Source organism: Typopeltis vanoorti, chromosome 5 (assembly GCF_054136105.1).
Source record: "Typopeltis vanoorti isolate ZY-2024b chromosome 5, IOZ_Tvanoo_1.0, whole genome shotgun sequence".
Classification (NCBI taxonomy): domain Eukaryota; kingdom Metazoa; phylum Arthropoda; class Arachnida; order Uropygi; family Thelyphonidae; genus Typopeltis; species Typopeltis vanoorti.
The window spans coordinates 172,014,626-172,028,199 of NC_143553.1; the positions used below are offsets into that span (position 1 = coordinate 172,014,626).

The following is a 13,574-nucleotide window of genomic DNA, read 5'->3' on the forward strand; positions in this document are numbered from 1 at the left end:
GGATAATCAGATGCAGCCTACACTGTGGAGTTTTTATGGAACTGGCCCCTGATACTACCAAGTGGACAATGCCCCATGCCACAAAGCTGGGGCTTTTATGGAATAGTATGAAGAGATGAATGTTAAACGGCTGCCCTGGCCAGTGCAGAGTCCTGACCTCAACCTCATTAAACACCAGTGGGACGAATTGGAGCGGTGATTGAGGTCCAGAGCAGCACGTCCTCGATCTGTTATTGCTGCTTTGATGGAGACAAATTTCACCTAATATCTGCCGCACGTTGGTTGTAAGCCTCCCTCAAAGGGTGCAAGAGGTGATTAAAGCCAAAGGTGGGCGTACTCGATATTAGGGTTCGCCTGTTTCTATCAAATTGCTAAAGTGTCTGAACAATTACACAGGCCTGCGATGGAAAAGTTGTCTGAGAAGTAATAATTGATTCTTATAGACTTTTAGGTGCTGAGTTCAGAAAAAACAGTAACAAAATCCCATCACCCACCAGTTTTACCCAATTTCTAATTTTATAATTTTTATTAGTAGTATTTGGATTTAAATTGAGCGCTAATTAGTTGTGCAAGTGCTTTTTTGAAGTGCGTTTTTATGGTAAATAAAGAAATTTCCACGAAAGTTCTCATTCTTAAGATAGGAGAGGGAGGGAGGAATGCAGATAAAAGTGCAGGTGACTACATTGAATCTGATTCACCGAGATAACGGATGACTTTCCTGTTGTCACAGACACTTACATTTTCTTGTGTAATTCTTTAGTTGAACTTTAGTCGTTGACTACTAAGGTTATCATATTTCTGAAAGGTGGCCTATTTTCTAAGTTAGTGTGAAAATTTATTTTAATGTTTTTGCGGTTTTTTAATGTTTTTACGTAGTGTCCTGTAATAGTCTTGATGTCATTCGTTAAAATTCGTTTAACCGTGTTTTAAGTGGGGCTTGTAATGGTTTCAAGACGTTGCAAAAATTCACCTAACATATTCGAGTGAGAGTGGGTCAGCCGAGATCGAGAGCAACATTGGATCAAGAAGGAATGGCCGGAAAGAGTCACATTAGAACCTGGAAGTAAAAATGTGGTTGCTCGGGAAAACGAAACTTTGGTTTCTCGCGATAAAATCCTTTTACCGAAGCTTCACATAAAGCTGGGATTGATGAAGCAATTTGTCAAGGCTTTGCCGAAAGAAGGAGAGTGTTTTAAATCCATCTGCGCAAAATTCCCGGGATTATCTACAGCAAAATTCGGTCCGGACATCAGGAAACTTACGAAGGATAAACTTTGAAGAAAAAATGGCAACCGTTGAAAAAGAAGCGTGGAAAGCTTTGAAAGAGGTGGTGACCAAATGTTTAGGAAATCACAAGGACCCCAACTATAAAATGATTGCGGAAGACATGCTGCAGAAATTCAAGGATTTCGGATGCTCCATGAGCTTAAAAGTGCACTCTCATTTAGACTACTTTTCTGAGAATCTGGGAACGGCCAGCGAAGAGCAAGGAGAGCGATTCCACCAAGACATCAAGGGGATGGAAAGAAGGTATCGGGAAAGGTGGAATGTCAACGCGATGGCGGGCTATTGCTGGATGTTGAACAGAGACAACCCGGGAAAACAATTTCACAGAAAAAGTTCAAAAAGAAGCTTTGAAGGAAAAAGAAAAAGAAACGAAATAAAAGTATGCACTGAAGAGTAATCTTTAATCACTTTAATTGCATCCCCCCCCCAATACTTTCATTCCAAAAATGTTTAAGGAAAATTTTCAATTCTGTTATTTTGCTTAATATAATGCGTTTTGAAGCTATTTTACTGTAATATTGAGAAAAATGCATTTTGTGAAAAATCCTTACGTGACAGAGAAAAATAGAAGAGAAATCAGCGGTCAAAAATAAATCAGAAACAGGTAAGAGTTTCCAGACAACTTTTCGTGACTCGAATTTTGCAGGCCTGGGTTATTGGTAGATAGTGTGTAGTGCGTACTGTATAAACAAAAAAAAAAAGAAGAAGAAGAAAACCTTTTAGAAAATTCCAGTTCTAAATTGATTCAGGATTAAAAACGTATTAAAATTGAAACTCACCGAATCTGCCCACAAATGGATTTCATATGGTTTTCACTTCCGGTGAAGAGAATCACAGCGATGAAATCGTCGAACGTCTTTCTCGTTCGCCAAAGTTTCGGTAGGAAAGCGGACGCAAGGAAAGTGAGATGAAATCGGAATGGGAACACGAGCAGAATCGCCAAGAGCGAGATTCCCTCGGTGATCTCTTACAAGCAAAACATCAGCGGCAATTAAAGTAATCGCAGTAACTTACGGATTAAGGCCGAAACAAATCCCTTTCCAATAAAAATGTTGCACTCACAAACAAAATGGATTCTCTCGGAATGAGTGTTCGAGGCCATTTTGAATTTCGCTAACGAAATCTGCTGTCATTGGATTCATGTATCAGTGAGAGACGAACTACTCGCTTGTCTTGCAGAGAATGAGCCACATTGGGAATGAAAGGCGTTTTTAGTCATAAGTAGAATCAACGGGATAATTTACTATTGGTTAAAATTTTAGCCTCTGATTGGCTATTCCTGCAAAGTGTAAAAATGACCCTTACTTTAACTTGTTCACCAGCTGTATAGATTGCAGTGACCCCCCCCCCTTCTCTTACTCATCTTGTCTGTGGTTTGCAGCCTACAAACTCGAGATCTTTCTTCATAAGGGAAGCCGCCCATTCCTGATATTGGTGTAATCGTTTTTCTGCGCAAATCCTCTAAGACTGCAAACCTGAATACAGAGTCCAGCTGATGCCTGACAGTGGTTTTGTGTCTGGGGAAATTACATCGTTCTGTCTACGAGATCAGCTCTGCAAATTAAGGAAAGAATCCAAAATCCAGTCGCGGCTGTTTTGCTTGAAAAAATTCTCAAATTGGCCTGGTCATTACTTCGTGGATCTTTTTTAATCTTGGAGTGTGTTTTCTCCTTATCCAAACAGCTCTTGATTTTTTCCAGGGTCAAGCGCTGCATATTTGAAGGCGAGCATTAACTGCCAAACGACATTTCTTGGTCCTCGTTATTCATTACGCTTCCCATTGGTCTCACTGCAAATTTTACAGTCAACTTTTAATTCCCTGATCAAAAATAACATTGATAAAATAATAATAATAATAATAATAATAATAATAATAATAATAAATAACAATGGCCTAGCAATGACTGTAGAATCCGTGATTATCAAGCGCAATCGCATGCATAACCCTTCACTACCACTGCCTAACCGTCCCCCCCGTCCCTTAGTCATTCTAACCATTTCAGGGCTTCCCCTTGATGAATCTAATTAAATGATGTGGGAACTCTTTCTTGCATCCAGAAATCGCTTCCAAAGCTATTTCGATGCCCACTTCAAAGTCCTTTCCTAAATTCCTAAAACGCCCTCCTTCCCCGATTCATCGGATCGAAGAAACTTCTTCGGGCAGCATTTATTTGCGATGTGCGTGGTCGGTGACCGTGCATACGTCAGCAATGTGAACATCATTTTCTTAAGGAGAAATAATGAAAATTATTGTTTTTTCCTTCGGTATTCGGATGAATTAAAACAAACTCTCTCAGGTCGACCATCTGCTGAGAACGATTGAAAGATAACCCCGTTTGGTCTTAAGACGATTCAAAGATGTGTTAGGTAAGAAATTCTGAAAATGCGCTTCGAGATGTTGCGAGATCGAAATCTGTGGAAAGTGGATCCTGCTTGACTTTTTAAAGTGCATTCTCTCTCTCTCTCTCTCTCTCTCTCTTTCTCTCTCTCCAGTTTTGGATCAAATTATTCCTAATAATTATTATTATGGAATACTTAATGAAGGGACTGGAGAAATCTTTTCTTTTTTTTTTTTTTTTTTGCCTTCCCGAACACCCTTCCGAATACTTGGAGGGAAAATGTCACTGCGACCCACGAAGCTGTGAGCACATTTATCGGAATGGAACGAAGATTTAAATTATACTTTCGATATTTTTTCACGACTATTATGAAAGAAATTTTATTTCTTACCGACAGTCAACGCTTCCTCTGGCGTAAACACCCGCACTGGCTTTTTAAGAAAGAACACCACGAAGTGCGAAAACTTGTTGTTTTTGGACTAAAGTGATAAAAATGGATAAGTAAAAAAAAACGAATCACATGAATTTGAGGTAAAACGTGAATGAAGGATAGAAAGAAGTTTCGTCTGAACAACTGACAAGAACCGAAATATCAAAAATCTCTCGCATTCATCCCCTCACTTGTTCTCAAGTGGTGTTCTGCAGAACACGAGGAATTTCTTCCGAGGTTCTTCTCTTGCTTTGGCTTCGAAGTTCCAAATTATTTGAGCGGCTTCGTTTCGAGCTAACTTTGCTCATCAGTTTGCACCGCGGTTATTCTGTGCAGAAGGTTGTGGGATTGAGTCTTCTCGACCATTTTCCCCACTTGCTGCGCGGCTTGGCGCATCGCCCCTGTTCTAAGGGCTCGTGCATCGTGTGCTTGAGCACGTGTGAAGACGACATCACTCGTGGCATAATACCAGCGTAGTTCCTTTCTAGACAGAGGCCGTATCTCGACGCTTATTTCGATGTTGTGCGTGTCCCAATTATCTCTCTCGCGATCTTTTCTTCGTGCGCCGATTCTTTCTTCATTTTAAAGCCATTTCGTCACAGAAGTTGTTCGCTAAGCGCGAGTTCCGAAGTGATTCGTTTGACGATCGTCTCCTTCGTTCTTTTCAGGGCTCTTCCACAAGGCCATCCTGCAGAGCGGAAGTCCCCTGGCTCACTGGGCCATTCAGAGGAGTCCCCGCAAACACGTGCACCATCTGGCCCGAAGTCTGCACTGCTCCAGCGTCAAGAACGTGAAGATGATGATCCGGTGCCTCCGCGGGGTCAGCTCGAAGGAAATGACGAAGAAGATGGAAGAGGTGAGTGGAGTTTGATCGGACTTTTTGTTGAAAACGAGGGGGGGGGTGTTGAAAGACCGATTTATGGTCGAGCACTCAGGGGTCGCATGAATGGGGGTCTCGGTGCGTTGAAAATCAGAACTTTGAGCCACTTCCAATGTCTATTCTAAAAACCTCGTGATCGGGCTGCGCCTCGCGCATTCCAACAGGAGTCGTCGTGCTAAATAACGAACCACGTGATTGAACGCCCGTAGAGAACCCACGTTGGGTGAAGTGCAGTCGTCTCCTCTCAAATGAAGACGTTTCTTTACGACGGATGTGCTTCCGTATCAAGGTTGGTGCCCTTTGTAGTGGTGAAAGGGCCCGAAATACGGGGCCCACAGCTGACGCGTGGTATTTGGATGGCACGCGAAGAAATGCCCTTCGGTTGTCGGTGCCACAAAGTTGCTTCGATCTTTGCATTCGATGGAAGAAACGATCGCAGTTGAGAATTAAGAAATTAATCCGGAATCTTGAATTGCTCATCAGAAAGGTCTCCGTAAAATACAGGGCTTCATAGTTTTCACGAGGACGTGTAGGAGGCTGTTTTTTTTTTCTTTTCTTTTTTCTCTCAATTTAAAGGAACAAAAACAATCGGTTAGTGCAAATACAAATGCGTCAACATAAATGTGTCAAGAAACATTTAATTCATCACTGCCAGATGGCGCCACTTCAAAATATCATTATTACTATAACAAATTTCACCAATAAACCGAAGTTATTAAAAAAATTACCATTCCTGAAAACAGTAATCTACCCCATAATAGAAAATGAGAAGCCTTTTTTTGTAACGTTTTTGTGTCACGTTTTTTGTCAAGTTATTTGAAACGTTTTGAAACTCAGGGCTACCGTGAGTGTCGAGTCTTCAAAATTCGAGTCATCAGAATTTAAAGAAAACCGGCCTACCAGTCTGGAACTCAGGGGGGGGGGAGATCCCCCTAGTTACGATAATAACTTCGTAGCCATCGATAAACTTCAGATGCGCGAAATAAATCTCATAACCGCGAATGCTTGAACACCACAGTGGAATACAAAAACGGAATTAACGACGGTGATAAATCACGATAAACACGTTTCGCTGAGTCCACTCGTTCTTAGTGCACCGTCAAGCGGAATTAGAAATGGGAAGTCGAATAAGATGAAGCCGCTTGCCATGGTTTGAAATTCCACGCACAACAAGCTTTCAGAGTTCCAAGGTGATCGACGCTTCTGCGAATCATCCGAAGAGTGCAGAATTGCTGTCGTGTTTGGGAGGCTCGATTCGATCATCCAGCGCTTTTTTTTATATCCGAAGGTGCACTAGTCAGGCTCGTGCGGAGGATTTTTCCTTCGGGGAACTTTTACTTTCTCCTAAGAAGCAGAAAAACCGGCCAGGAGAAGCACGCACACACACACACACACACACACACACACACACACACACACACACACACACACACACACACACACACACACACACACACACACACACACACACACACACACACACACACACACGCGTAGGAATAAAGGACCTCCTGGTAGGGTTACTGTTGGGAGGAAAGCGCGCGCGCACACACACACAAACACACACACAAATCCCCTCGCACTTGCAACCAACCAGAGATGCCGTTGAAGACTCCACGACATCCAAGCTGCGTCATCCGATCCGAACATTTTAAAAGTTCGCATTTCGTCCGCGTTCAGCGATCCTCTTTCGTGCTGCTTTTACTTCTTAAACGCGCTTCTCCATCCAAGGTTCGCGATCGCAAGGGGTCATCGCAAGAGTCTTTTGAGCTCTTCTGCGTGTGCTCGGGAAAGAAATGCGCGAAGAGCAATTCAATCGAATCAAACGAAGACGCTTTCGTCGGGGATGGACGAACGCGTCCTCTCAAGAAAGGTCTTCGATTTCCGCTTAATAACTGAAATCGGTCCGCATGGGATGGTGGGGAAACACGATCCCCGGAAGTCTTACGCAAGTTCAAGTTGGGCTTCCGCAGTATCGAATTAAACATTTGTGAGAATGCGAAACTGCATTGGGGTGCACCGAGAAGGATCGCAGTTCATTTGACGCTTCCAAACTCTTCAAGACCGGAGGGGAATCTTAGGAACAGCTTTTCCATCTCACAATTTCTCCAACTTCTGCTAAGAAACGTTTCGAGGCAAAATCACGGAAAGAAATCTGTTCATGAAATAAATAATGATAATAATAAAGCAATAATAATAACTTCATTTTTGTGTTGTCTAACTGGAGCTTTTCCAAACAGTCTCCTTTCCTTCTAACTTGTGGAATCCCCCCCTTCCCCCCCTTGCTGATCGCGTGAATGTCCGACCGATTCCTCACAGAATTCTTTCTTTCTCTCTCTCTTGCAGCACGCCCTGGAAGCCTCCGTGTCCGTCGTGTTCTCCCCCGTCGTGGACGGCCACTTCCTGCCTGCAGAACCAGAAGTTCTCTTCCAGAAAGGTCAGCTGCATCACGTTCCCGTCATGGCCGGGATCACGAAGGACGAACTCACCGCCTGGCTGGCGAAGTGTAAGTACGCATTTCGTGTTGCGCGTGCGAATATTTCTGCTTTGATCGGTTCGGATGGCTGCCGATTTCGATGTGAACCGCAGAGAAACCTCCCTGCAAGACGCGCTCCGAACCCCTTGACTGCTGGACACGAACCTGCAGAACCGGAGGAACGACGGACTTTCGCATTGCTCCGTTTCCCGACGGCAAATTCTGCGACGAACGAACTTAAAAGAAATTCATTCACTCGTTCGTGTTTGTACGCTGGTGAAATGCTTTTGCCGTTTTGAAAGTCGAAATTGCTTCCGTCGACCGGAATCGTCTCGTGGGCTGCGCTACTCGATCAGCAAATTGATGTTCAATCGTACTCACGAATGCAAACATGAAATCAATGGTCAGTAGACAACGCAGGGGTTCGTACGATTCGTCTCATTCGCCCCACCCCTCAGTTGAACTTATTGACCTTTGTGAACAGTTCTCTCTGCTTACGGAAATAGCGACGACATGATCAGCAACAACATTCCTATTCTGTCTAAGAATAGTCTGTCAGATAACGCTGTAAAATGCAGACCGTTCCAAGTAATGCCGTTTGAAAAATAAATAAAAACGCGCGTGCTTAGTTTCATTGAAATTGCGCCAATAACAGGTAGGCCGCTTTTCGTCTATTTGATCTTCAACCTACCCGTTTGGATTGCTAGATCTCGATATTTAGTGATTTTTTCCAGTTCTTTGTTGTTAATGTTATTATCACTGGGCACTGCAATATCAATAATCCAAACCTGTCAATGTTCGCAAATTGTGATGTCAGGTCTATTGTGTTCCAAATGCCGATTAGTTTGTATTCGAAAGTCCCAGAGAATTTTTGCTGTTTCGTTTTCCAATACAGTCTGTATTTTATGCTGCCACCAGTTATCAAAAGTAAGAAAGACATATTTTTTGCATACATGCCGATGAACTATTTTGGGCAGTTGATCATGGCGGTATTTATAGTCAGTTTGAGCTATTTTGCTGCAGGCACTGAGTAGATGTTCTACAGTCTCATCTTTCTGATCGCATAATCTGCATTTGCTGTTATTATTGATGGTGGAAATTTTTATTTTCATTCACTTATTTTGTGACGCCTGTTCTTGAACGGCTAAAATAAATTCTTCTTTCTTTCTTTCTCAATATACCCACACTGTGTTCAAAAATTTCCCTGGTTGTCTTGCAGAAATTGGCCGTGCGTTACCATCATACGCCCGTGGAGTCAAAATACATTCCGGAGATTCCCAAACAGAAAGATCGTGTCCGTTCGCAGTTGATGCGCTCGGGAATGCATTTCTCTTACGAACCACTTTCCGTGCAAAGAATCCGCTGTTGTACCTTCGTTGTACAGATTCCCGGGAATGTGCCCACCCCGCTCTTGTATTCTACGAAAAATTTCTTCCACATTAACCCGGTAACAACCCTGACCCGCTTTTACGCGCATCCTCTTTCCTTCTGTGTGCCTTCTTCGTATCCCACAATCCAAACCCCGACGTGGCGAATTTTCTCCGAGATATTGTCATCCCTTTGAAAACCGGAGGGGGGGGGGGGAATCTGCACGCGGTAGTCCATATGCAGCGCGCACAAGGCGTTTCTCATTCTGCTGTTAATACTGTCATTCCTTCATTAATCCGACATCTTGATCAATATTAAAATAGACGAATTTCAGCAATTTCCATTTGGCTTCATTTAAAAAGTATTTTTTTAATTCGTTCATCTCTTTCTTAAAAAATAAGTATCAGTTAAGAGAACGGAGTTTTGCCACGCCATTAATTCTGTTTCTTTTTAGCGCTCAAATACGAAAGAGATTTCTGTTTATTTAACGTGCGTGGAAATTCCCGGCGGAGTTGCCGTGATTGTTATGTAAATGCGAAATGTAGTTCGCTTTCTGAGTTTGGAGCCTCCGTAGCTCAGTCGCTATAGACGAATCCCTTTGGTCGGAAAGACTGGGTTCGATTCCCGTCAGTGACGTGAGCAAACTTTATCTGGTGTCTTTCGACTAAAGGTGAGTTAGCCGGTCTCATACGGAGATAGGGGGGGCAGGTTCATCTCCCAGAGCAGACAAAACGGCCCCGTGAACAGACGCATCTGCAGACACCCTGGGAGGCATAGCACCTTATCTTCGCCACGGTTAAATGCAGAAAAATCCTCGCAACCGCAAAGTGAAAGAGGAGGAAAGGAATAAGAAGAAGAATGTGATACTCTGGCAATTCTGTGGTTAGCATTTCAACTAGTGTCTCAACGTAACGGCATTCGGCCGTGTAAATATTTTTGATGTCGTCTGTTTGCCCCCCAGAAATATTGCTAGGTGTCGCTATGCTAATAAAAATAATACCGAAGCAGTGCGTTGCCGGTTCCGGTGCTCGCCCCGCAGTTGAGACAAGCAGACATCATTTAATGCGAGGGGTTTCCAATTATTTATACTCGCTGCTTTACAACAGAAGACAAACGTTTTGCTCATCACGAATTCAAAAATACGCAATTCAAGTATTACTGTCACGATTTCTGTTGGTTTTTACATTTATTTTTGGATGATTATTTTGGTAGAGATCAGCGTTTCCCAAACTGTGTTCCGCGGAAAGTGAAGAGGTGAAAAATTATCAGAATTGATACGAGCCTGGAATGGTTTTGAATGCTGCGACAAGTTCAAACACGTTTGAAAATCGGGCGCTCCTCGCTTTGCGTGCGGATTGTGCTATTAAGGCCAGCGCGTGCTGGCCTTGACTCCGCAGCCGGAGGTTGTCGACACCTCCGAGCACGAGTGAAGTACGGAGGTTTCTGTTCTAGGACACGTGCGGTCACAAGAAAGGTCGATGCGATGCGGCCCGGCACGCCTGCAGTGTGCGCTGTCGCATTTTTGCGATGCGATACAGCCTGCTGCGGAGAGAGAGTGTGCGCTTAGCTTTACATTGAATACGAGACCGATGATGCTCGACTCTAACCAAGCTGTCCCGCTAAGATTTCAGGAAGTTTGAAGTGTTCCGTCGTACTAAAAGATGGAGAAACGCTGTTATAGACAAATCAAAATATTTCCCTTGTGCACACAAGTAGAGTAAAATACATTACGAGATGGTTTATAAAAATGTTAAACACAAGCTGGTGAGTTTTTACAATTTTTGCAACCAAGGGCCGTAGCCTGATTGGTTACTAGAACATTAAATTAGCTCGATACATCAATCGTCATCATCGATGCTTTCCGTGCCTACTGGCACGTAAGGCTGCGACGCTGGTTTTCCATCCGCCCCTGTTCTTCGCAGCTGCTCTTGCTTCTACCCAGCTCGTTAGCTCGATCCAGTAATCTCGATCCTTCATTAGTGTTGAGTCAACTGTTTATGACATTTGTTTCATTAGAAGCCGAGTTACAGTGCCAAGACTGACAGTGTATTTTGACGAACGGTCGGTCGTCACGATATTCATGCCGTGCGAGACGAATCCTCGCTATCAATCGCTTCAAAACTTCGAGATAAAATTCAGCATTGACCGTTTGGCCAAGCGGAATGAATTCTTTGTGGATAATGCCCTTCGAATTGTAGAAACAAATCAGCATTGTCTTTACTTTTGACTTCTCCAATCGACTTCTTTTCGGATGCCCTCCTCTGGTGGTCTCCACTCAACACTCTGGCGCTTTGTTTCGGGCTCATACTCAAAACACCACGTTTCGTAACCAGTAACGATCGTTTCAAGGACGTTTGAGTCCTTACGAGCGGTTTTAATGAGGTCCTTGCAGTGTTCAATTCGATACATTTTTGGTCGTCCGTCAATTTGTGGGGAACAAATCGCGAATTCAATTTACGAAGGCCCAAACTCTCGGTCAAAATGTTGTCTGTAGTTGATTTTGGAATCCCCAATTCATCTTCAATGAATCTCTTCCGGTTTTCTTTGATGAAATCACGCACTTTTTGGATGTTAACTTCGCTTAGTTCAGTTTTTGGACAGCACGGCTTTTCGTCATCCTCAAGCGTCTCACGACTACTTTGAAATCGCCGAAACCAATCGTAAACTTGAATACGGGATAAGCATTCATCACCGTCTGCTTTTTGAAGCATTTGACGCGTTTTGGTAAAACTTTTACAATGTTTAACACAAAAGTCAATCGCAGCTCTCTGTTCGAAACTCATTTTCCGACCGATCGCCAAGACACACTGTCACTCTTGGCACTATAACTCGGCTTTTAAGGAAAGAAATGTCATAAACAGTTGACACAACACTAATGAAGGTTTCCGCTTTCCACAACAAAAATATACAACAGGTGGCGCCACTAGTTTCTTATATTTTCTAAAAGTTCGGTGTCTTTTTGGACAGAGGGTGTATATTAGAATCATAATTAGACATGATATGGAAGTTATAGCGATCTCTTATAATCTACAGTACATTGAAAATAAATGTCGACATTCTTTGGTCCCACGAGGTGGTCTCTCAATCTTTTTCTGAAGGCATACTTTTGTGAACTTGTAAAACAACTGGACCCAAGTACACAGAGAAAAGTGCAGGCTGGGAAGACATCATCTAACTGAAGTCAGCGGCTTTATTTGTTTCTTTGGACATTTGCCCCTTTAAGATTGTTAGAAGGCCACAGCGATCAAGTTACAATCGGCGCGATGGGTTGTGAAGAGGGGAAAGGTAGCTGAGTCGAAAGAACGACCAAGTCCATTGCGCCCTTCGATTGAAAAGATGCGAGTTCAATTATCGTCGCGATGAGAGGAATCTTTAGGAGGGATTTTTCCAATCGAAGGCGACGGAGTAGCAGGGGTTTCTCCAACAAAACTTTTCGATGAAAAAAAACGGTTTGTCGTTGGCAAACCAGCCAGAGAACACACCTAACTAACAGTTACAAGTACTATTATTAGTGGGCGATTGATGGCGCATTGTAGAATACCTGATCATCACAATGAACTCGTGATGATCAGGTATTATCCCGTTCCACCACGAGATGGAGTTGATAGCTCAGTTTTGTGAGGGTTTTGAATGATGACCAACTTAGTGCAGGATGGTAACTTGGATTTTATTGCATTCAGTAAGCATCCGTAGCAGCTCTTAAGCTTTTTTTTTTTTTTTTTTTTTGAATTTCCTGATGTTCAGTGTATGGCATTTCTGCTTTCTGTCAAAGAGCGGCTCCGTCGGTTGTGTGATGTACCAAATTGGGTTTATGTTTTCTCTTCTTTTCCACACCTGTAAAAGGCTCCGACATCTCTTCAGAACGTCACGTCGGACCGTAAGGCATGTGCTAATAAGCCCCTTTAAGAAAGAGAGGGATGAGGATTTTTTTGGGGTAAGAAATCTCGTCATCCCTCTCATGTCGAATGAAGCCGATCTTATGTCACCACGTCGAATTATCTGAGCAATTATGGACGGCTCAGATACACGTTTTGGTGGAACGCGGCAATACCACATCGTAGATCTAGAGTCCCTCGTTTACTTTGTTTAATTCCCGTGTCTTCTGTTCTTATAATTTCGTCATTTCTACTTGACGAATAACGAACTAGCAGTTTTTATTTTAAATTGATATTCGTCACGTGCTGGCCGTTGTAGCCGTGTGGGAGTAGCGTTGGCATTTTCTGCGTTAGGCTGCCTGAAGAAAGCTCTTCTCAGTTTGAATCTAATCGTCCACTAGCACTTTATCTAACCCTTTCTTCGACCGGTTAGCCAATCTCTGGCACGGGCAAGTGGGTTTCATTTCCCAGACCTTTGGTTTTTCGTGCTGTAAACTCAAGAAAAATACCTAAGAAGCTACACTATTTCAGATTAGGCCTGTTGCTTTTAGCCTTATCTAACTCTTTGGAGCCTTAGGGAGAAGTTTATTCTCCATGGGTGGCTGATCAGAGATAGCTGGCCTAAGACACTCACCAGCTGGAGACGGGATCCAGTGAAGAGAAGCAGCTTTCAAGTATCGTCATCTCGTTTCCTAACACAATAAAGGATTAGGGAATTCTAACACAATCCTTTATTGTGTTAGGATTAGGGAAACGAGATGACGACACTTGACAGCTGCTTCTCTTCACTGGATCCCGTCTCTAGCTGGTGAGTGTCTTGGGCCAGCTATCTCTGATCAGCCACCCATGGAGACTAAACTCTTCCCTAAGGCTCCAAAGAGTTAGATAAGGCTAAAACGGCCTTGCCTACTCCCTGTAG

General features: G+C 43.2%; 1 protein-coding gene across 2 annotated transcripts in view; it reads left to right on the plus strand.

Moving 5' to 3' along the window:
- The window catches only part of LOC150107061 (carboxylesterase 4A-like), a 70,687-nt gene that overhangs the window by 35,219 nt on the left and 21,894 nt on the right, over positions 1–13,574 (plus strand). For both annotated transcript variants that reach the window (XM_090392930.1, XM_090392931.1), the window contains 2 exons: positions 4,725–4,912; positions 7,283–7,442. In XM_090392930.1, coding sequence (XP_090249056.1) covers positions 4,725–4,912; positions 7,283–7,442 — 348 coding nt within the window. The remainder of the gene's footprint in view (positions 1–4,724; positions 4,913–7,282; positions 7,443–13,574) is intronic.